This window comes from Euleptes europaea, chromosome 4, assembly GCF_029931775.1.
Source record: "Euleptes europaea isolate rEulEur1 chromosome 4, rEulEur1.hap1, whole genome shotgun sequence".
In the NCBI taxonomy this organism is placed as follows: domain Eukaryota; kingdom Metazoa; phylum Chordata; class Lepidosauria; order Squamata; family Sphaerodactylidae; genus Euleptes; species Euleptes europaea.
In genome coordinates, this window is record NC_079315.1 from 116636151 (window position 1) to 116650326 (window position 14176).

A 14176-nucleotide genomic window follows, 5' to 3' on the forward strand; every position below is an offset into this window, starting at 1 on the left:
AGAAGAAGAAGAAGAAGAAGAAGAAGAAGAGTTGGTTTTTATATGCTGACTTTCTCTACCTTTTAAGGAGATTCAAACCAGTTTACAATCTCCTTCCCTTCCTATCCACACAACAGATACCTTGTGAGGTAGGTGGAGCTGAGAGAGTTTAGAGAGAACTGTGACTGGCCCAAGGTCACCCAGATGGCTTCATGTATAGGAATGGGGAAACCAACCTGGCTCACATGATTAGAGTCCGCCGCTCGTGGAGGAGTGAGGAATCAAACTTGGTTCTCCAGATTAGAGTCCACGGCTCCTAACCAATGCACCATGCTGGCTCCCACAGTATGAAGAGCATGTCAACGCCCTGCATGAGTTGAACACATGAACACATGAAGCTGCCTTATCCTGAATCGGACCCTTGGTCCATCAAAGTCAGCACTGTCTACTCAGACCGGTAGCAGCTCTCCACGTGATCTTTCACATCACTTACTTGCTCAGTTCCTTTAACTGGAGATGCCGGGGATTGAACCAGGGACCTTCTGCATGCCAAGCAGATGCTCCACCACTGAGCCACAGCCCCTCCCCTGGAGTTCTGGGGGGTTCTTAACTGTAATCCCTGCATGGAGAGATTTTTGCATTTCAAATGCCTCCAAGTGGCAGAACCAATATTGAAGAGGGAAAGCATAAATTGGATTCAATTTTCACATGCATAGGCATTTCCCATCCTGCCCAGGGATGGTAGCCTGAAAAGACGCTTTGCATTCTGCAGGTTTCGGGTTCAGCCCGTCTGCATCTCTAGTTAAAAGCATCTCAGGATGCATGGCTAAGAATGTCTTCCTAGTCTGTCGGTGCCTAACCTTCTTTGATCAGCTTATGTCACACCTTCAAATTGGACTGTAATAAGTACACCAGATAGTGTTTTGCCTTTTGATAGCTGCACACTACAACTCAGATTGGAAATGAAAAAAATTGGTACTTGATCTTACAGTCGCTCTTGCACAAACAGAACTGTGCTGAGTAAAATGTCTCTTCTGCCACCACATGGTGGGATCCAGCCCTATATGTTCATATATTTTGAGAGGAGGTCCTTATTAGGGGTGATTTTGCATTTCTTGGTTTCAGCCCAGAAAGGAAACGATTCCTGTTTCACTTCTGCCTTGTGAAAACTGAACACATTCTTCTCTCTTTCAACACAATGGGCGCTTTCACACATGTTTAATCATGCACTTTCAATCCACTTTCAATGCACTTTGCAGATGGATTCTACTGTGTGAAATGACAAAATCCACTTGCAAATGATCCTTAAAGTACATTGAAAGTGCACGATTCAGCATGTGTGAAATGCCCAATGTGCATTGGCCAGGTTAGCCAGGGATCTTGGAGGTTTTTTGACTTCTTCTGGGCATAGAGCAGGGGTCACTGGGGAAGGGGAAGGTAGTAGCGAATGTCCTGTGTTGTGCAGAGGGTTGGACTAGATGACCCTCGAGGTACCTTCCAGCTCTCTATTTCTGAGTTTATTGTCCGTTTCCTTGCACAATGAAAAATATGCATCTTTCAACGTTGTTTATGGATAAAGCCTCCTTCTCTCGGAGAGGGGCTCTACATTGGGCTGGATGGGGTGGTAGCATACAGCCCACTATCTACACACTAGACATTCACGGGGCCTATAAACATGGTATACATTTTGTAAAAAAAAAAAAAAAGCCATACCATGTGTGACTATAATACAAACAAATCTACTAAACCAACCGTGGTAGAACAAAACCAAAACTGCTGAAAAAATACTGAAGAAATATAAACTGTTGACAACATACTGAACAAATATAAAGAGAACTGAAATAGGGAACACTTGTTCAACCCTACTCCAGATCTCAGATGCTATGGGAACAGTTCTGCTTGGAAGTAAGTCCCGTTTATTCAATGGGGCTTACTTCCAGGGCAGTGCTCTCAGGATTTCAGTCCATGATTATCAAGGGGTTTGATGCTGTTGTTTCAGAATCTATTGTCTAAGACAAATTAGCGGGTTCTAGATCAAGTCAAACCTGAACTCTCCCTAGAAGCTTAAATGACTAAACTGAGGCTATCATACTTTGGTCACATTATGAGAAGACAAGACTCATTGGGAAAGACAATAATGCTAGGAAATGTTGAAGGCAGAAGGAAAAGAGACTGAGACTGACTCTGTAAGGGAAGCCACAGCCTTTAGTTTGCAAGACGTGAGCAAGGCTGTAAATGATAGGACATTTTGGAGGTCATTAATTCATAGGGTCACTGTAAATCAGAAGAAACTTGAGGGCACTTAACACACACACTAAGGTGCTACTGGACTCGAATCTATTGTTGAAGTGATCAGAATGAGAAAAACAAATAGACTATATGAGAAACTTCACAACTTCCCAAAATCTTTTTTTTTAAATTAGGAATTCTGCATTATTTACACCAAGAAAGAAGCCAAACAACTGTCGGTCCTAGGGAAAGGAGGTGACCAATTGTCTAGGGATGCCACGTTAATATTAAGATCCGAAAGGATGTGAGCTTTTTTGCTCATTAAAACTGTAAACAAACTCACTTTTCAAGGGAACCAGAAATTACCTCGGAAGCACTCTCTCAGCAACTGTCCCCTTTACAGGCCATTTATTTCGCTTGCTAAATTATACCGCTTCTCGATGTTCCTCTGCAGGCAGAATTCACGGCCATGAGAGACCAATATATGAGGGGAGGAGAGGGCTTCATTATCTGCTATTCCATCACGGACCGCCAGTCCTTCCAAGAGGCCGCCGAATTCAAGGAGCTCATTTATCGCGTCCGGCGTACCTACGACATCCCCTTGGTGCTGGTGGGCAACAAAATTGATCTCAAAGAGTTTCGGCAGGTAAGCGAGCGGCTGCCTCTTAATTGAAGCTGCTTTCACTCACCTCTTGGGCTTCTCTGGAGACTCGTAACATAGCTCTAGCTAACTAAATGCAAAATGGACACTTTTTTGGAACGGCGGCTTCAGACAGCGATTGAGGAGCTGTTTGTTGGAAGTGACGTGATCACGTCGCTGGCAATGTGGGCATGCTCTGGTATTGGGATAAAAACTCTATGGTAGGAGCCGTTTTTACCATAGAGTTTTTGCCCAAATACCAGAGTGTCCCCATGTTGCTAGCAACGTGATGGTGAGCATCACTTCTGGTGAGCATAGGGCTGCCAGGTCCCGCTTTGCCACCGGCAGGAGAATTTGGGGGTGGAGCCTGAGGAGGGCAGAGTTTGGGGAGGGGAGGGACTTCAATGCCATAGAGTCTGATTGCCAAAGCGGCCATTTTCTCCAGGTGAACTGATCTCTATTGGCTGGAGATCAGTTGTAATAGCGGGAGATCTCCAGCTAGTACCTGAAGGTTGGCAACACTAACCATTTAGGGGTGGAGCCTGAGGAGGGTGGTTTTTGAAGAGTGGAGGGACTTCAATGCCATAGAGTCCAATTGCCAAAGCAGCCATTTTCTCCAGGTGAGCTGATCTCTGTCGGCTGGTGATCAGTTGAAATAGCAGGAGATCTCCAGCTAGTACCTGGAGGTTGGCAGCCCTATCGATGCATTGCTGGCAAGAGAGGCCTAGGCCTCAGTTTGCTGCTGGTAAGTCCCCTACACCAGTTTGCTGAATGGCGCCAGGGGGAGGGCTCCCAAAGGAGAATATCTCCCGGCAGGGGCCTGGTAACCCTACCTCCTATGCACCACCAAAGGTGGCCATTTTCTCCAGGTGAATTGATCTCTGCCAGCTAGAGATCAGTTGTAATAGCAGGAGATCTCCTGCTACTACCTGGAGGTTGGCAACCCTAGTTGCCAACTCTGGGTTGGGAAATACCTGGAGATTTTGGGGCTGGATCCTGAGGAGGGTGGGGTTTGGAGAGGGGAGGGACTTCAATGCCATAGAGCCCAATTGCCAAAGCAGCCATTTTCTCCAGGGGAACTGATCTCTGTCACCTGGAAATCAGTTGTAATAGTGGCAGAACTCCAGCTACCACCTGGAGGTTGGCAACCCTAACTGTGGCCCCCAACTTGTGGAATGGCCTGCCTGAAAAGGTCAGGAAGGCTCTCACTTTCCTGGCTTTCCACAAACTATGCAAAACTGAATGATTCGAAAGGATTTTTTCAACACAGGTGCTTGGGTAGCACTATACTAAAGGCTTCATGAAGTTATCTGGATAAATTATTAGGGACCATGGTCTGTAAAGGTAAACAACCCCCCCCCCCAAAAAAAGAATACTTTTGCAGTATTTTTTTGGGGGGGTATCATAAGGTTGCCAACCTCCAGGTACTAGCTGGAGACCTCCCGCTATTACAACTGATCTCCAGCTGATACAGATCAGTTCACCTGGAGAAAATGGCCATTTTGGCAGTTGGACTCTATGACATTGAAATTGCTCCCCAACTCCCTCCCTCCTCAGGCTCCACCCCAAAAACCTCCCACCGGTGGCGAAGAGGGACCTGGCGACCCTATGGTATCAGTAAAAAAAAATTAAAAATGGTGGCAATTAAAGGGAGCCGAAAAAGCGGATCTCAAATAATGCTGAAAGTTTTGGAGTCGGCATGCAAACAATACCAATTTGGGAGGTGGCAGGAGGCAGTGATCTGACCACTAGGCTTGATGTTCATGGTAATGGCCTTAGCTCTAAAAAGAAGAAACCTCTTCAGTTGTAACAGGAGTTCTGGCCAACCACAAAGAAGGGAAATGACTTAGGCATCATTTTTCTCACAAGGCAAAATGACTATCAAAGTATATGTTAATTGCAGCCCTTGAAGCCTTGCAGGAGGGCAGGAAGGTTTGGGAAGAGGTTGCATGTCTCTGAGCATCTGCAGAGTGAAATTCTGAATTGTTGCAAGACCTCCCTTCCTGCCCCTCCTCTCGTCTCATTTCTCTTTGGATCGCAACAGAATTGATTCCAAATGAACTCCAGTTGGGTAAAGGGGAATTAAGAGAATTCCTCTTAACAACTCTAGTCCCCAGTAACTAACATCATTCCAGAAAAGCTGCAGGACAGAACTTTTGTGGAAGGGCACAAAGAAGCCAATGAATGGCACAAGATCTGTGGCTTGATGGGTCCAGAGGTCAGTTTGCATCAGATTTTTACCAATTTTAAAAAGGCTGTTTGTTCAGTCAAAATGTTTTTATATAATGCTTCTTCCTTCCTTTCTTTCTTTCTTTCTTTCTTTCTTTCTTTCTTTCTTTCTTTCTTTCTTTCTTTCTTTCTTTCTTTCTTTCTTTCTTTCTTTCTTTCTTTCTTTCTTTCTTTCTTTCTTTCTCCTCTTTCTTTCTTTCTCCTCTTTCTTTCTTTCTTTCTCCTCTTTCTTTCTTTCTCCTCTTTCTTTCTTTCTTTCTTTCTCCTCTTTCTTTCTTTCTCCTCTTTCTTTCTTTCTTTCTCCTCTTTCTTTCTTTCTTTCTTTCTCCTCTCCCTTCCCTTCCCTTCCCTTCCCTTCTTTTTTCCTTTCTCTTTCCTTGCTTCCTTCCTAACCAGTTTGAGAGAAAAGTGAATTTACAGTTGAAAGAAAGAAAGAAAGAAAGAAAGAAAATTCCAGTTGCTTCACCCCCTGCCCCTCCCATTTTTTGCATTCCCAGGCAGGCAGTAAAAAATGAATGCGTTACTGCACCTGTAAAAAGCCACTTCATGTGGATTGTGGGCAACACCTGGTTTGGTGGCTCAAAGTTGCGCAGGACAGTATGCATTGGTGGACTTCGATAAATAGTAAATAATAACTTTTCCACCACATCATAAACCTCCAGAGCTGGCAGCTGAACTAGTCATTAAGGAGATTTGGGGGGGGGGGACTAATTAAATTCAAGTGAAGATAAGCAGCTACCCGCATTAGACTAGCCACCCTGGAATGTGGCCAGGGCGCATGAGCTAACACATCTGCTCATGTTGAATCCCAGTCTCTTCATCCTCCAGTAGTGAACGATAGAAGATGATTGTACAGACTATATATTGCAACGTTACTTACAGTGTCTGGGGGCAGAGGAAATGGAATGTCAGCTCTGGCGTTCTTTGGCATTGTTTCCCCCATTGAACACCAATTTCAGAACCATCAGACAGGCTGTAGGAGTCAGGTCAGACAAAGACACTGTTTGATATGCAATCCCCCTACACAACGCAATTAATGATGTATGTCGTCTGTCTCGCGAATCTATCGGTGTCAGACCAGGAACTAGACTAATCTGCAATTAAAATGACACATTCGGGGAGACTCCGCTACAACAAGCAAGCTTATTAGTTTGAAAGAACGCTTCGCCTTTCTGATAGCCTCCGTAAAGGGATTGCCACCGTTCCTTTTAAGTATGTCTTGTCGTTTTTAAGTATGTTGCGCTGTTATCCCCGGAAACATGGGCTTTATCTTTTCACCTTCTTAAGATAAATTGGAATTTTAAAGGCTCGGGAAAGAGAGAATAGCTCTTCCTTGGGAAAACTTGAGTCACTGAAAGAGAACTGTTTCCATGCATGATCGAATGTATGTTGAGGGGATGTGGCTCAGTGCTAGAGTTTCTGCTTGGCATGCAGAATGTCTCAGGTTCAATCCCCACCATCTCCAGTTAAAAGAACCAGGCAAGTAGGTGATGTGAAAGACCGCTACCAGAGCCTGGAGAGCCTCTGCCGGTCTGAGTAGACAATACTGACTTTGATGGACCAAGGGTCTGATTCAGAATAAGGCAAATCTTTTCTTTTTAGAGGAGGGGCCATCACTCAGTGGTAGAGCATCTGCTTGGCATGCAGAAGGTCCCAGGTTCAATCCCCGGTATCTCCAGTTAAAGGGAATAGGCAATAGGTGATGTGAAAGATCTCTGCCTGAGACCCTGGAGAGCCGCTGCCTGTCTGAGTAGACAATTCTGACTTTGATGGACCCAGGGTCTGATTCAGTAGAAGGCAGCTTCATATATTCATGTGACCAAAGCAGGTGGAAACATATTGTACATAAATTATTTGATGAGGTGGCTCGACTTCTAGTTACTGCATAAGCCTCCTTGTATTGGAGGAAGGCTTGTAATGGAATGGGACTTTGGGATCCAATCCACAATACTCAGTTCTCTTTACTTCTTCACACAAAACACTGAAAGATAAGTGAATCTCATCAGAAACTGGTCCTTGCCGACTTGCAAATGAGACATTATCTTATGGCTTAAATACTTTAGCATGTTGACATCCTTAATGAGGACTAAATTAGGAACACAAGTTCTTTGAGTGCCATTGCATACATATTTAAATTATCCATTATAAAAGAAAGGAAACACTCTACTATTGATTAGGTTTCGGAAGTTGGGAAATGTTCATAATATCCCTTTCAAGAAATGGAAAGGCAGCCTACATATTTAGCCTGGAGAGGAGATAACTGAGAGATGATATGATAACCATCTTCAAGTACTTGAAGGGCTGTCATACAGAGGATGGTGCCGAGTTGTTTTCTCTTGCCCCAGAAGGCTGGATCAGAACCAATGGGTTGAAATTAAATCAAAAGAGTTTCCAGCTAAACATTAGGAATAATTTCCTGATAGTTAGAGCTGTTCCTTGGTGGAAGTCCTCCTCGAGAAGTGGTGAGCTCTGGAGGTCTTTAAGCAGAGGCTAGGTGGCTGTCATTCAGCAATGCTGATTCTTTAATTTAGGCAGATCACTAGCGGAAGGGCAGGAAAGGTTGTGCCAGTGTTTGGCTCTCGCAGCCCTTTCTTACATGCCCAGGGTAATGCTGACCACCACTTTGGGATCAAGAAGCAATTTTCCTCCAGGCCAGATTGACCAGGGATCCTGTAGGATTTTTTTAAGGACATCTTCTAGGCATGCAGTAGGGGGTTATTGGAGGTGGTGGTGGGGAGGTAGTTGTGAATTTCCTGCATTGTGCAGGGGATTGGACTAGGTGATCCTGGTGGTCCCTTCCAACTCTATGATTCTGTGATTCTACAAGTCTGCCTTGGGCCTTGCAGAAATCCACCTAGACTGTTGCTTAACCGCCCTCACTTCATGTCTCTTTGTAGTCTGCACAATCCTCTGTTTAGTGAAACAGATGTTCCAGAAAGCAAATGACATTGGGAAGGATATGGTTAGTCATCATTCCTCCCCCAGGCTTTCTGCACCCCCTACATCACGGAGCATCACCTCTCCGAGATTATATTATTTTTCATCTCTGAAGTCTCTGCTAACTTAAGCAGTTATTTTTTGCTGCCTCAGTGACATTATCTGGATAACCTCAGCTCCCCGAACATCTGGTGGAGAAATCTCTGAAACGGCAGACCCATTTCTATCACCATAGAAAAAGGGCAACCCCCGGAGATTCATATTGGCTTTCCAAAAATAAATCTTTGTTCTTGAATACCTTAAATCTCTCCATTCTGTGGTATTAATCTCAAACGAAATCCCGCAGAACCAAAGGTTTCTTTTCCCCTGGTCCGATCATGCAGCCAACAATATAGTATAGCTGTCAGTATGGTTTTCAATTCCATGAGGAGACAGTTAACTTCTGCGCAAGGGAGGTCATAGAATCATAGAGTTGGTAGGGACCACCAGGGCCATCATCCAACCCCCTGCACAATGCAGGAAATTCACAACTACCTCCCCCCTCCACACCCCTAGTGACCAGAAGATGGCCTCTCTCTCATCATCTGCCTAAGGTCACAGAATCAGCATTGCTGACAGATGGCCATCTAGCCTCTGCTTAAAAACCTCCAGGGAAGGAGAGCTTACCACCTCCCGAGGAAGCCTGTTCCACTGAGGAACCGCTCTAACTGTTAGAAAATTCTTCCTAATGTCAAGATGGAAACTCTTTTGATTTAATTTAAACCCGTTGGTTCTGGTCCGACCTTGAGCAACAGAAAACAACTCGGCACCCTCCTCTATATGACAGCCCTTCAAGTACTTGAACATGGTTATCATATCCCCTCTCAGTCTTCTCCTCTTCAGGCTAAACATACCCAGCTCCTTCAACCTTTCCTCATAGGACTTGGTCTCCAGACCCCTCACTATCTTTGTTGTCCTCCTCTGGACACGTTCCAGCTTGTCTACATCTTTCTTAAATTGTGGTGCCCCAAACTGAACACAGTACTCTAGTTGAGGTCTAACCAGTGCAGAGTAAAGTGATACCATCACTTTGCGTGATCTGGACACTGTACTTCTGTTGATGCAGCCCAAGACTGCGTTTGCCTTTTTAGTTACAGCATCACACTGCTGACTCATGTTCAGTGTTTGGTCTACTAAGACTCCAAGATCCTTTACACACACACTACTGCTCAAACAAGTCTCCCCCATCCTATAATTATGCATTTGATTTTTCCTACCTTAACGTAGAACTTTACATTTGTCTTTGTTGAAGTGCATTTTATTATTGTCGAAGGCTTTCACGGTCAGAGTTCATTGGTTCTTGTAGGTTATCCGGGCTGTGTGACCGTGGTCTTGGTATTTTCTTTCCTGACGTTTCGCCAGCAACTGTGGCAGGCAGCTTCAGAGGAGTAACACTGAAGGACAGTGTCTCTCAGTGTCAAGTGAGTAGGAAGAGTAATATATAGTCAGAAGGGGGCTGGGTTTGAGCTGAGTCATTGTCCTGCAAAGTATTAATGGTGATGTGCTAATCATTGTCCTGTAAGTATCAAGATAATGTGCTAATTAGGGTGTGGTATGTTAATGTGGAACCATTGTATCCTGAAGTGATCTGTTAACATGTGGAATCCAAAGCTAATCTGCATGGCTATTGTGGACTGTAGTCTTTGTTAGTCTGGAGGTTTTCAGGACAGGAAGCCAAGCCTTATTCATTCTTAAACTCTTCTTTTCTGTTAAAGTTGTGCTGATGTTTATGAATTTCAGTGGCTTCTCTGTGCAATCTGACAAGATAGTTGGTAGAATTGTCCAGTCTTTCAGTGTCTTGGAATAAGACCCTGTGTCCTGTTTGGGTCAGTCCATGTTCAGCCACTGCTGATTTCTCAGGTTGGCCAAGTCTGCAGTATCTTTCCTGTTCTTTTATCCTTGTTTGTATGCTGCGTTTTGTGGTCCCGATGTAAACTTGTCCACAACTGCAAGGTATACGATATACTCCTGCAGAGGTGAGGGGATCTCTTTTGTCTTTTGCTGATCATAGCATCTGTTGTATTTTCTTGGTGGGTTTAAACACTGTTTGTAGGTTATGTTTTTTCAAAAGTTTCTCCATCTTATCAGTGACTCCTTTAATAAATGGCAAGAATACCTTTCCTATGGGAGACTGTTTTTCCTGAGTTTTCTGATTTTTGTTTGGTTTAATGGCCCTTCTGATTTCATTTCTGGAATAGCCGTTTGCTAGCAGTGCGTGATTTAGATGATTAATTTCTTCCTTGAGAAACTGTGGTTCACAGATCCATCTTGCACAGTCCATTAATGTTTTGATTATTTCTCTTTTCTGTGGGGGGGTGGTTGGAGTTTTTGTGTAAGTAGTGATCTGTGTGAGTTGATTTTCGGTAGACCTTGTGACCTAGCTGAAAATTTGTTTTACGGATGACAAGGGTATCAAGAAATGGGAGTTTACCCTCAATTTCTTTTTCCACGGTAAACTGAATGTTTGGATGGCTATTATTGAGATGGTTTAGAAAGTCCATTAATTTTTCTTCACCATGGCTCCAAATGGTAAATGAATCATCCACGAACCTGAACCAGACTGTAGGTTTGTAAGGTGCCGATTCTAATGCTGTCTTTTACATTGAATATTTTGCCATAGAGTCCAATTGCCAAAGTGGACATTTTCTCCATGTGAACTGATCTCTATCAGTTGTAATAGTGGGAGATCTCCAGCTAGTACCTGTAAGTTGGCAAATCTATCTGCTGAAACTCCCCATACCATGGCCTTGATTAATGGAGTGGCAGAGGGGTAATGGATGAAACAGTGTTGATTGACTCCTGGACACCATTTCTGGTATCAGGACAGGAAGGGATACCACAATGCAGTAATCTGGAATTTCCTAGAGCATTCTCAGGTCATTTCCTGTTCTGAAATCAGAAGTGACATCAGGACTGTCTAGGATTTTCCCAAATTTTTCTCTCTGTGTTTTTAAAATTTTAGTGTCATAATGACACTTCCTGTTCCAAAACAGTAAGTGGTGTCCCAGCAGTATCTACTCCCAATGCTCCCTGCTTGTGGCACCAAGGGGGTGGGAACAAGAGTAAAAAGGAAAAAAAAAAAAAACTCTGGGCCTGGGTTGTGTTTAGGGTTTCCAACTCCAGGTACTGAATGAAGATTGTGCCGCACTAATGGCTAACTAAATAACCTTACTAAATACAAAATCATTTTGTCTGTCCTTTTACAACCTTAATGCTTTATAGTTATACTTTGGAATAAAAGAGATAGCAAATTTATACAACAATTGCTGCAGACAGAAATAGAACTGAATGGTTTTGTATTTAGTAAGGTTATTTAGTTAGCCATTAGTGCTGCACAATCTTCATTCAATTATTGAAATCCAGCATGAGATTTTTATTCTTGAATTCCACAACCTCCAGGTACTAGCTGGAGATCTCCTGCTATTACAAATGATCTCCAGCGGATAGAGATCAGTTCACCACCTGGAGAAAATGGCCGCTTTGGCAATTGGACTCTATGGCAATGAAGTCCCTCCCCATCCCAAACCCCACCCTCCTCGGGCTCTGCCCCGAAAACCTCCTGCCAGTGGCAAAGAGGGACCTGGCAACCCTAGTTGTGTTGACTAGGCTTTGGCCTCATTTTGTTCTCAGCCTAGTAGTTTAAAAGTACAGTCCTATGCAGAGTTTCTCCAGTCTAAGCCCACTGTTTTCAATGAGCTTAAAACGGGTGTTAACTCGGTCCAGGATTACACTATACAAGCATACCTTGGAGATATCGCAGGTTCGGTTCCAGACCTCTGCAATAAAATGAATATCACAATAAAGCGACTCCACACGAATTTTTGGGTTTCCCGGTTCATATAAAAGTTATGTTCACACTACACTGTAGTCTATTAAGTGTACAATAGTATTATGCCTAAAAAAAATGTACTGTGATAATAAAGAAAAGGTCTGAAATATTGTGAGAAGTACTAAAATGAGACACAAAGTGAGCACATATTGTTGGAAATGTGGCACCCATAGACTTGCTTGAAAATTCAATGTGTGTGAAGCACAATTAGGTGAAACACAATAAGACAAGGTCTGCCTGTGAATCTTGGGGTTCTGGATCGTTTCCCACACCCTGGATATTCATCTCCACTTTACTGCGGTGTTACCTTCATCCTTAGTCCAGTTACCTCCTGACAACCTTGGAGCTTCTGCGCAGGGCCACTGGGAGTGGCAACGCTTGCTTGCGCCCCCCGGACTTGGGGTTTCCACAGGACTCAGGGTTGCGTGATGTACTTTTGATCGTTGTCATTGTACATCGTGAGGTGTCAGTTGCTGTTCATTGTGCAGTTGGTTACTTGGAAGTTGCTCTTTGTGTGTTCTTTGTGTGGTTTGAGAAATATTGGTGGAATTCAATATATAGTTGCCCAGCGAGCCTAGTGCTGTTTGTTTGCTTTAATCTTGGGGATCTGGCAACTGTGAGAAGCCTCTCTAGGAATCCAAAATTGCATACTTTATCTCTTTGCTTGATTTGGAATCAGAGCAACAAGAGAGTTCTTGCTAGATTTTCTTCTTAGGGCCAAATGAGATGATTCTCTGCCCTCCCCCCGAGTCTGCCCCAGGGATGTCGTGCCATTTTAGAATCTTTGTTTAAAAAATAATTAAAATCATCATGTGGGGCAATCTTGTTGTGGACTGCAGCATTGGGTAGGGGAGGAGCTCTTGTTTCCCTACTCCACAAAGGGTTCTAGTGAAAGAATCTGGATTCCTGGAGAGGCTTTTTCCCTTTTCCAGCGTGGTGTAGTGGTAAAGAGAGGTGGTTTGGAGCAGTGGACTCTGATCTGGAGAAGCAGGTTTGATTCCCCACTCCACCACATGAGCGGCGGAGGCTAATCTGATGAACTGGATTTGTTTCCCCACCTCTACACATGAAACCAGCTGGGTGACCTTGGGCTACTCACACTCTCTCAGCCCCACCTACCTCACAGGGTGTCTGTTGTGGGGAGGGGAAGGGAAGGTGATAGTAAGCCGGTTTGATTCTCCCTTAAGTGGTAGAGAAAGTCGGCATGTAAAAGCCAACTCTTCTCCTTCTCCTTCTCCTTCTCCTTCTCCTTCTCCTTCTCCTTCTCCTTCTCCTTCTCCTCCTTCTCCTCCTTCTCCTTCTCCTTCTTCTCCTTCTCCTCCTTCTCCTTCTCCTTCTTCTCCTCCTCCTCCTCTTATGACATATGCCATTTCCGTTGTCTTGGCCCTCCAACATATTTGTTACGTGTGCTTTCACCTCACCCGCTTTCTTTCCTCGTTTCCCCATTTTGCTTGTTTGCATTTCAGTAATGAAACCGGTTATCAATGGCCCTGTCGATATTTCGTATCGAATGTTGCCATTCGAGGGGCATTCCACCCTTTCCGCTAAGACGCCGTAATAGAAACGGCAGGTTTTCTCTCTTGTTAACCGAATCCGTGTACTGAATGCCGGGAGAAGTGGAGTTCATTGCCACCCCCCGTAATATTTGTCTGAAGGGCACGAACAACCTATTCATTAGTGCTTTTCATTCAGTGCCTCCGTGACGCACGTGCCATCTTTGATATTCAAAGGTGTTTTCCTGTAATATGCAATCAGAGCTCACAGGCGTCAAAACCTCGTACCAGTCAGAGATAACACATGCTAATTAGACGTTAATCCGCCTACTTTCCCAGTGCCGGATTATTCCTGTTTGGACTTATCTTGTTCTCATTTGACTTTAGTTTTGACTGATACGCGCAATATGTCTTTTGACATTTCCTTTGGTGGATCAGTCTAGCGGAACAGTTTAATCAGATGTTGTAGGTAATTGTTTTGCAAATAAAAAGCGCCTCATAACTGGGGAGGAGAGTTGTTATTTCTTCAGCGTTGTGACATTCCCGATAATAATCAGCATAATTAATCGTGTTAAATGACTCTCTGGCGAAAAAAAATGTGGAGGGAAAAAAACGTGGGTTCCCCGCCCCAAGTGTTTCTTCAACAGGAGTGCCCAACATGGTGCCTGTGGGTGCCATGTTGCCTTCCAACACCTTTCCTGGTGCCCGCCAAGGGTTTTAAGACAGAGGGCAGGGTCAGCTGAAGCCTTTGTCCAACAAGGCTTCAGACTGGTCATTGGAGATTTGATTGGCTGTGCAGAT

General features: G+C 44.2%; 1 protein-coding gene across 1 annotated transcript in view; it reads left to right on the forward strand.

Moving 5' to 3' along the window:
- RIT2 (Ras like without CAAX 2) overlaps positions 1-14176 on the forward strand; it is a 191129-nt gene that overhangs the window by 107789 nt on the left and 69164 nt on the right. The window contains exon 4 of the mRNA XM_056848687.1: positions 2663-2854. Coding sequence (XP_056704665.1) covers positions 2663-2854 — 192 coding nt within the window. The remainder of the gene's footprint in view (positions 1-2662; positions 2855-14176) is intronic.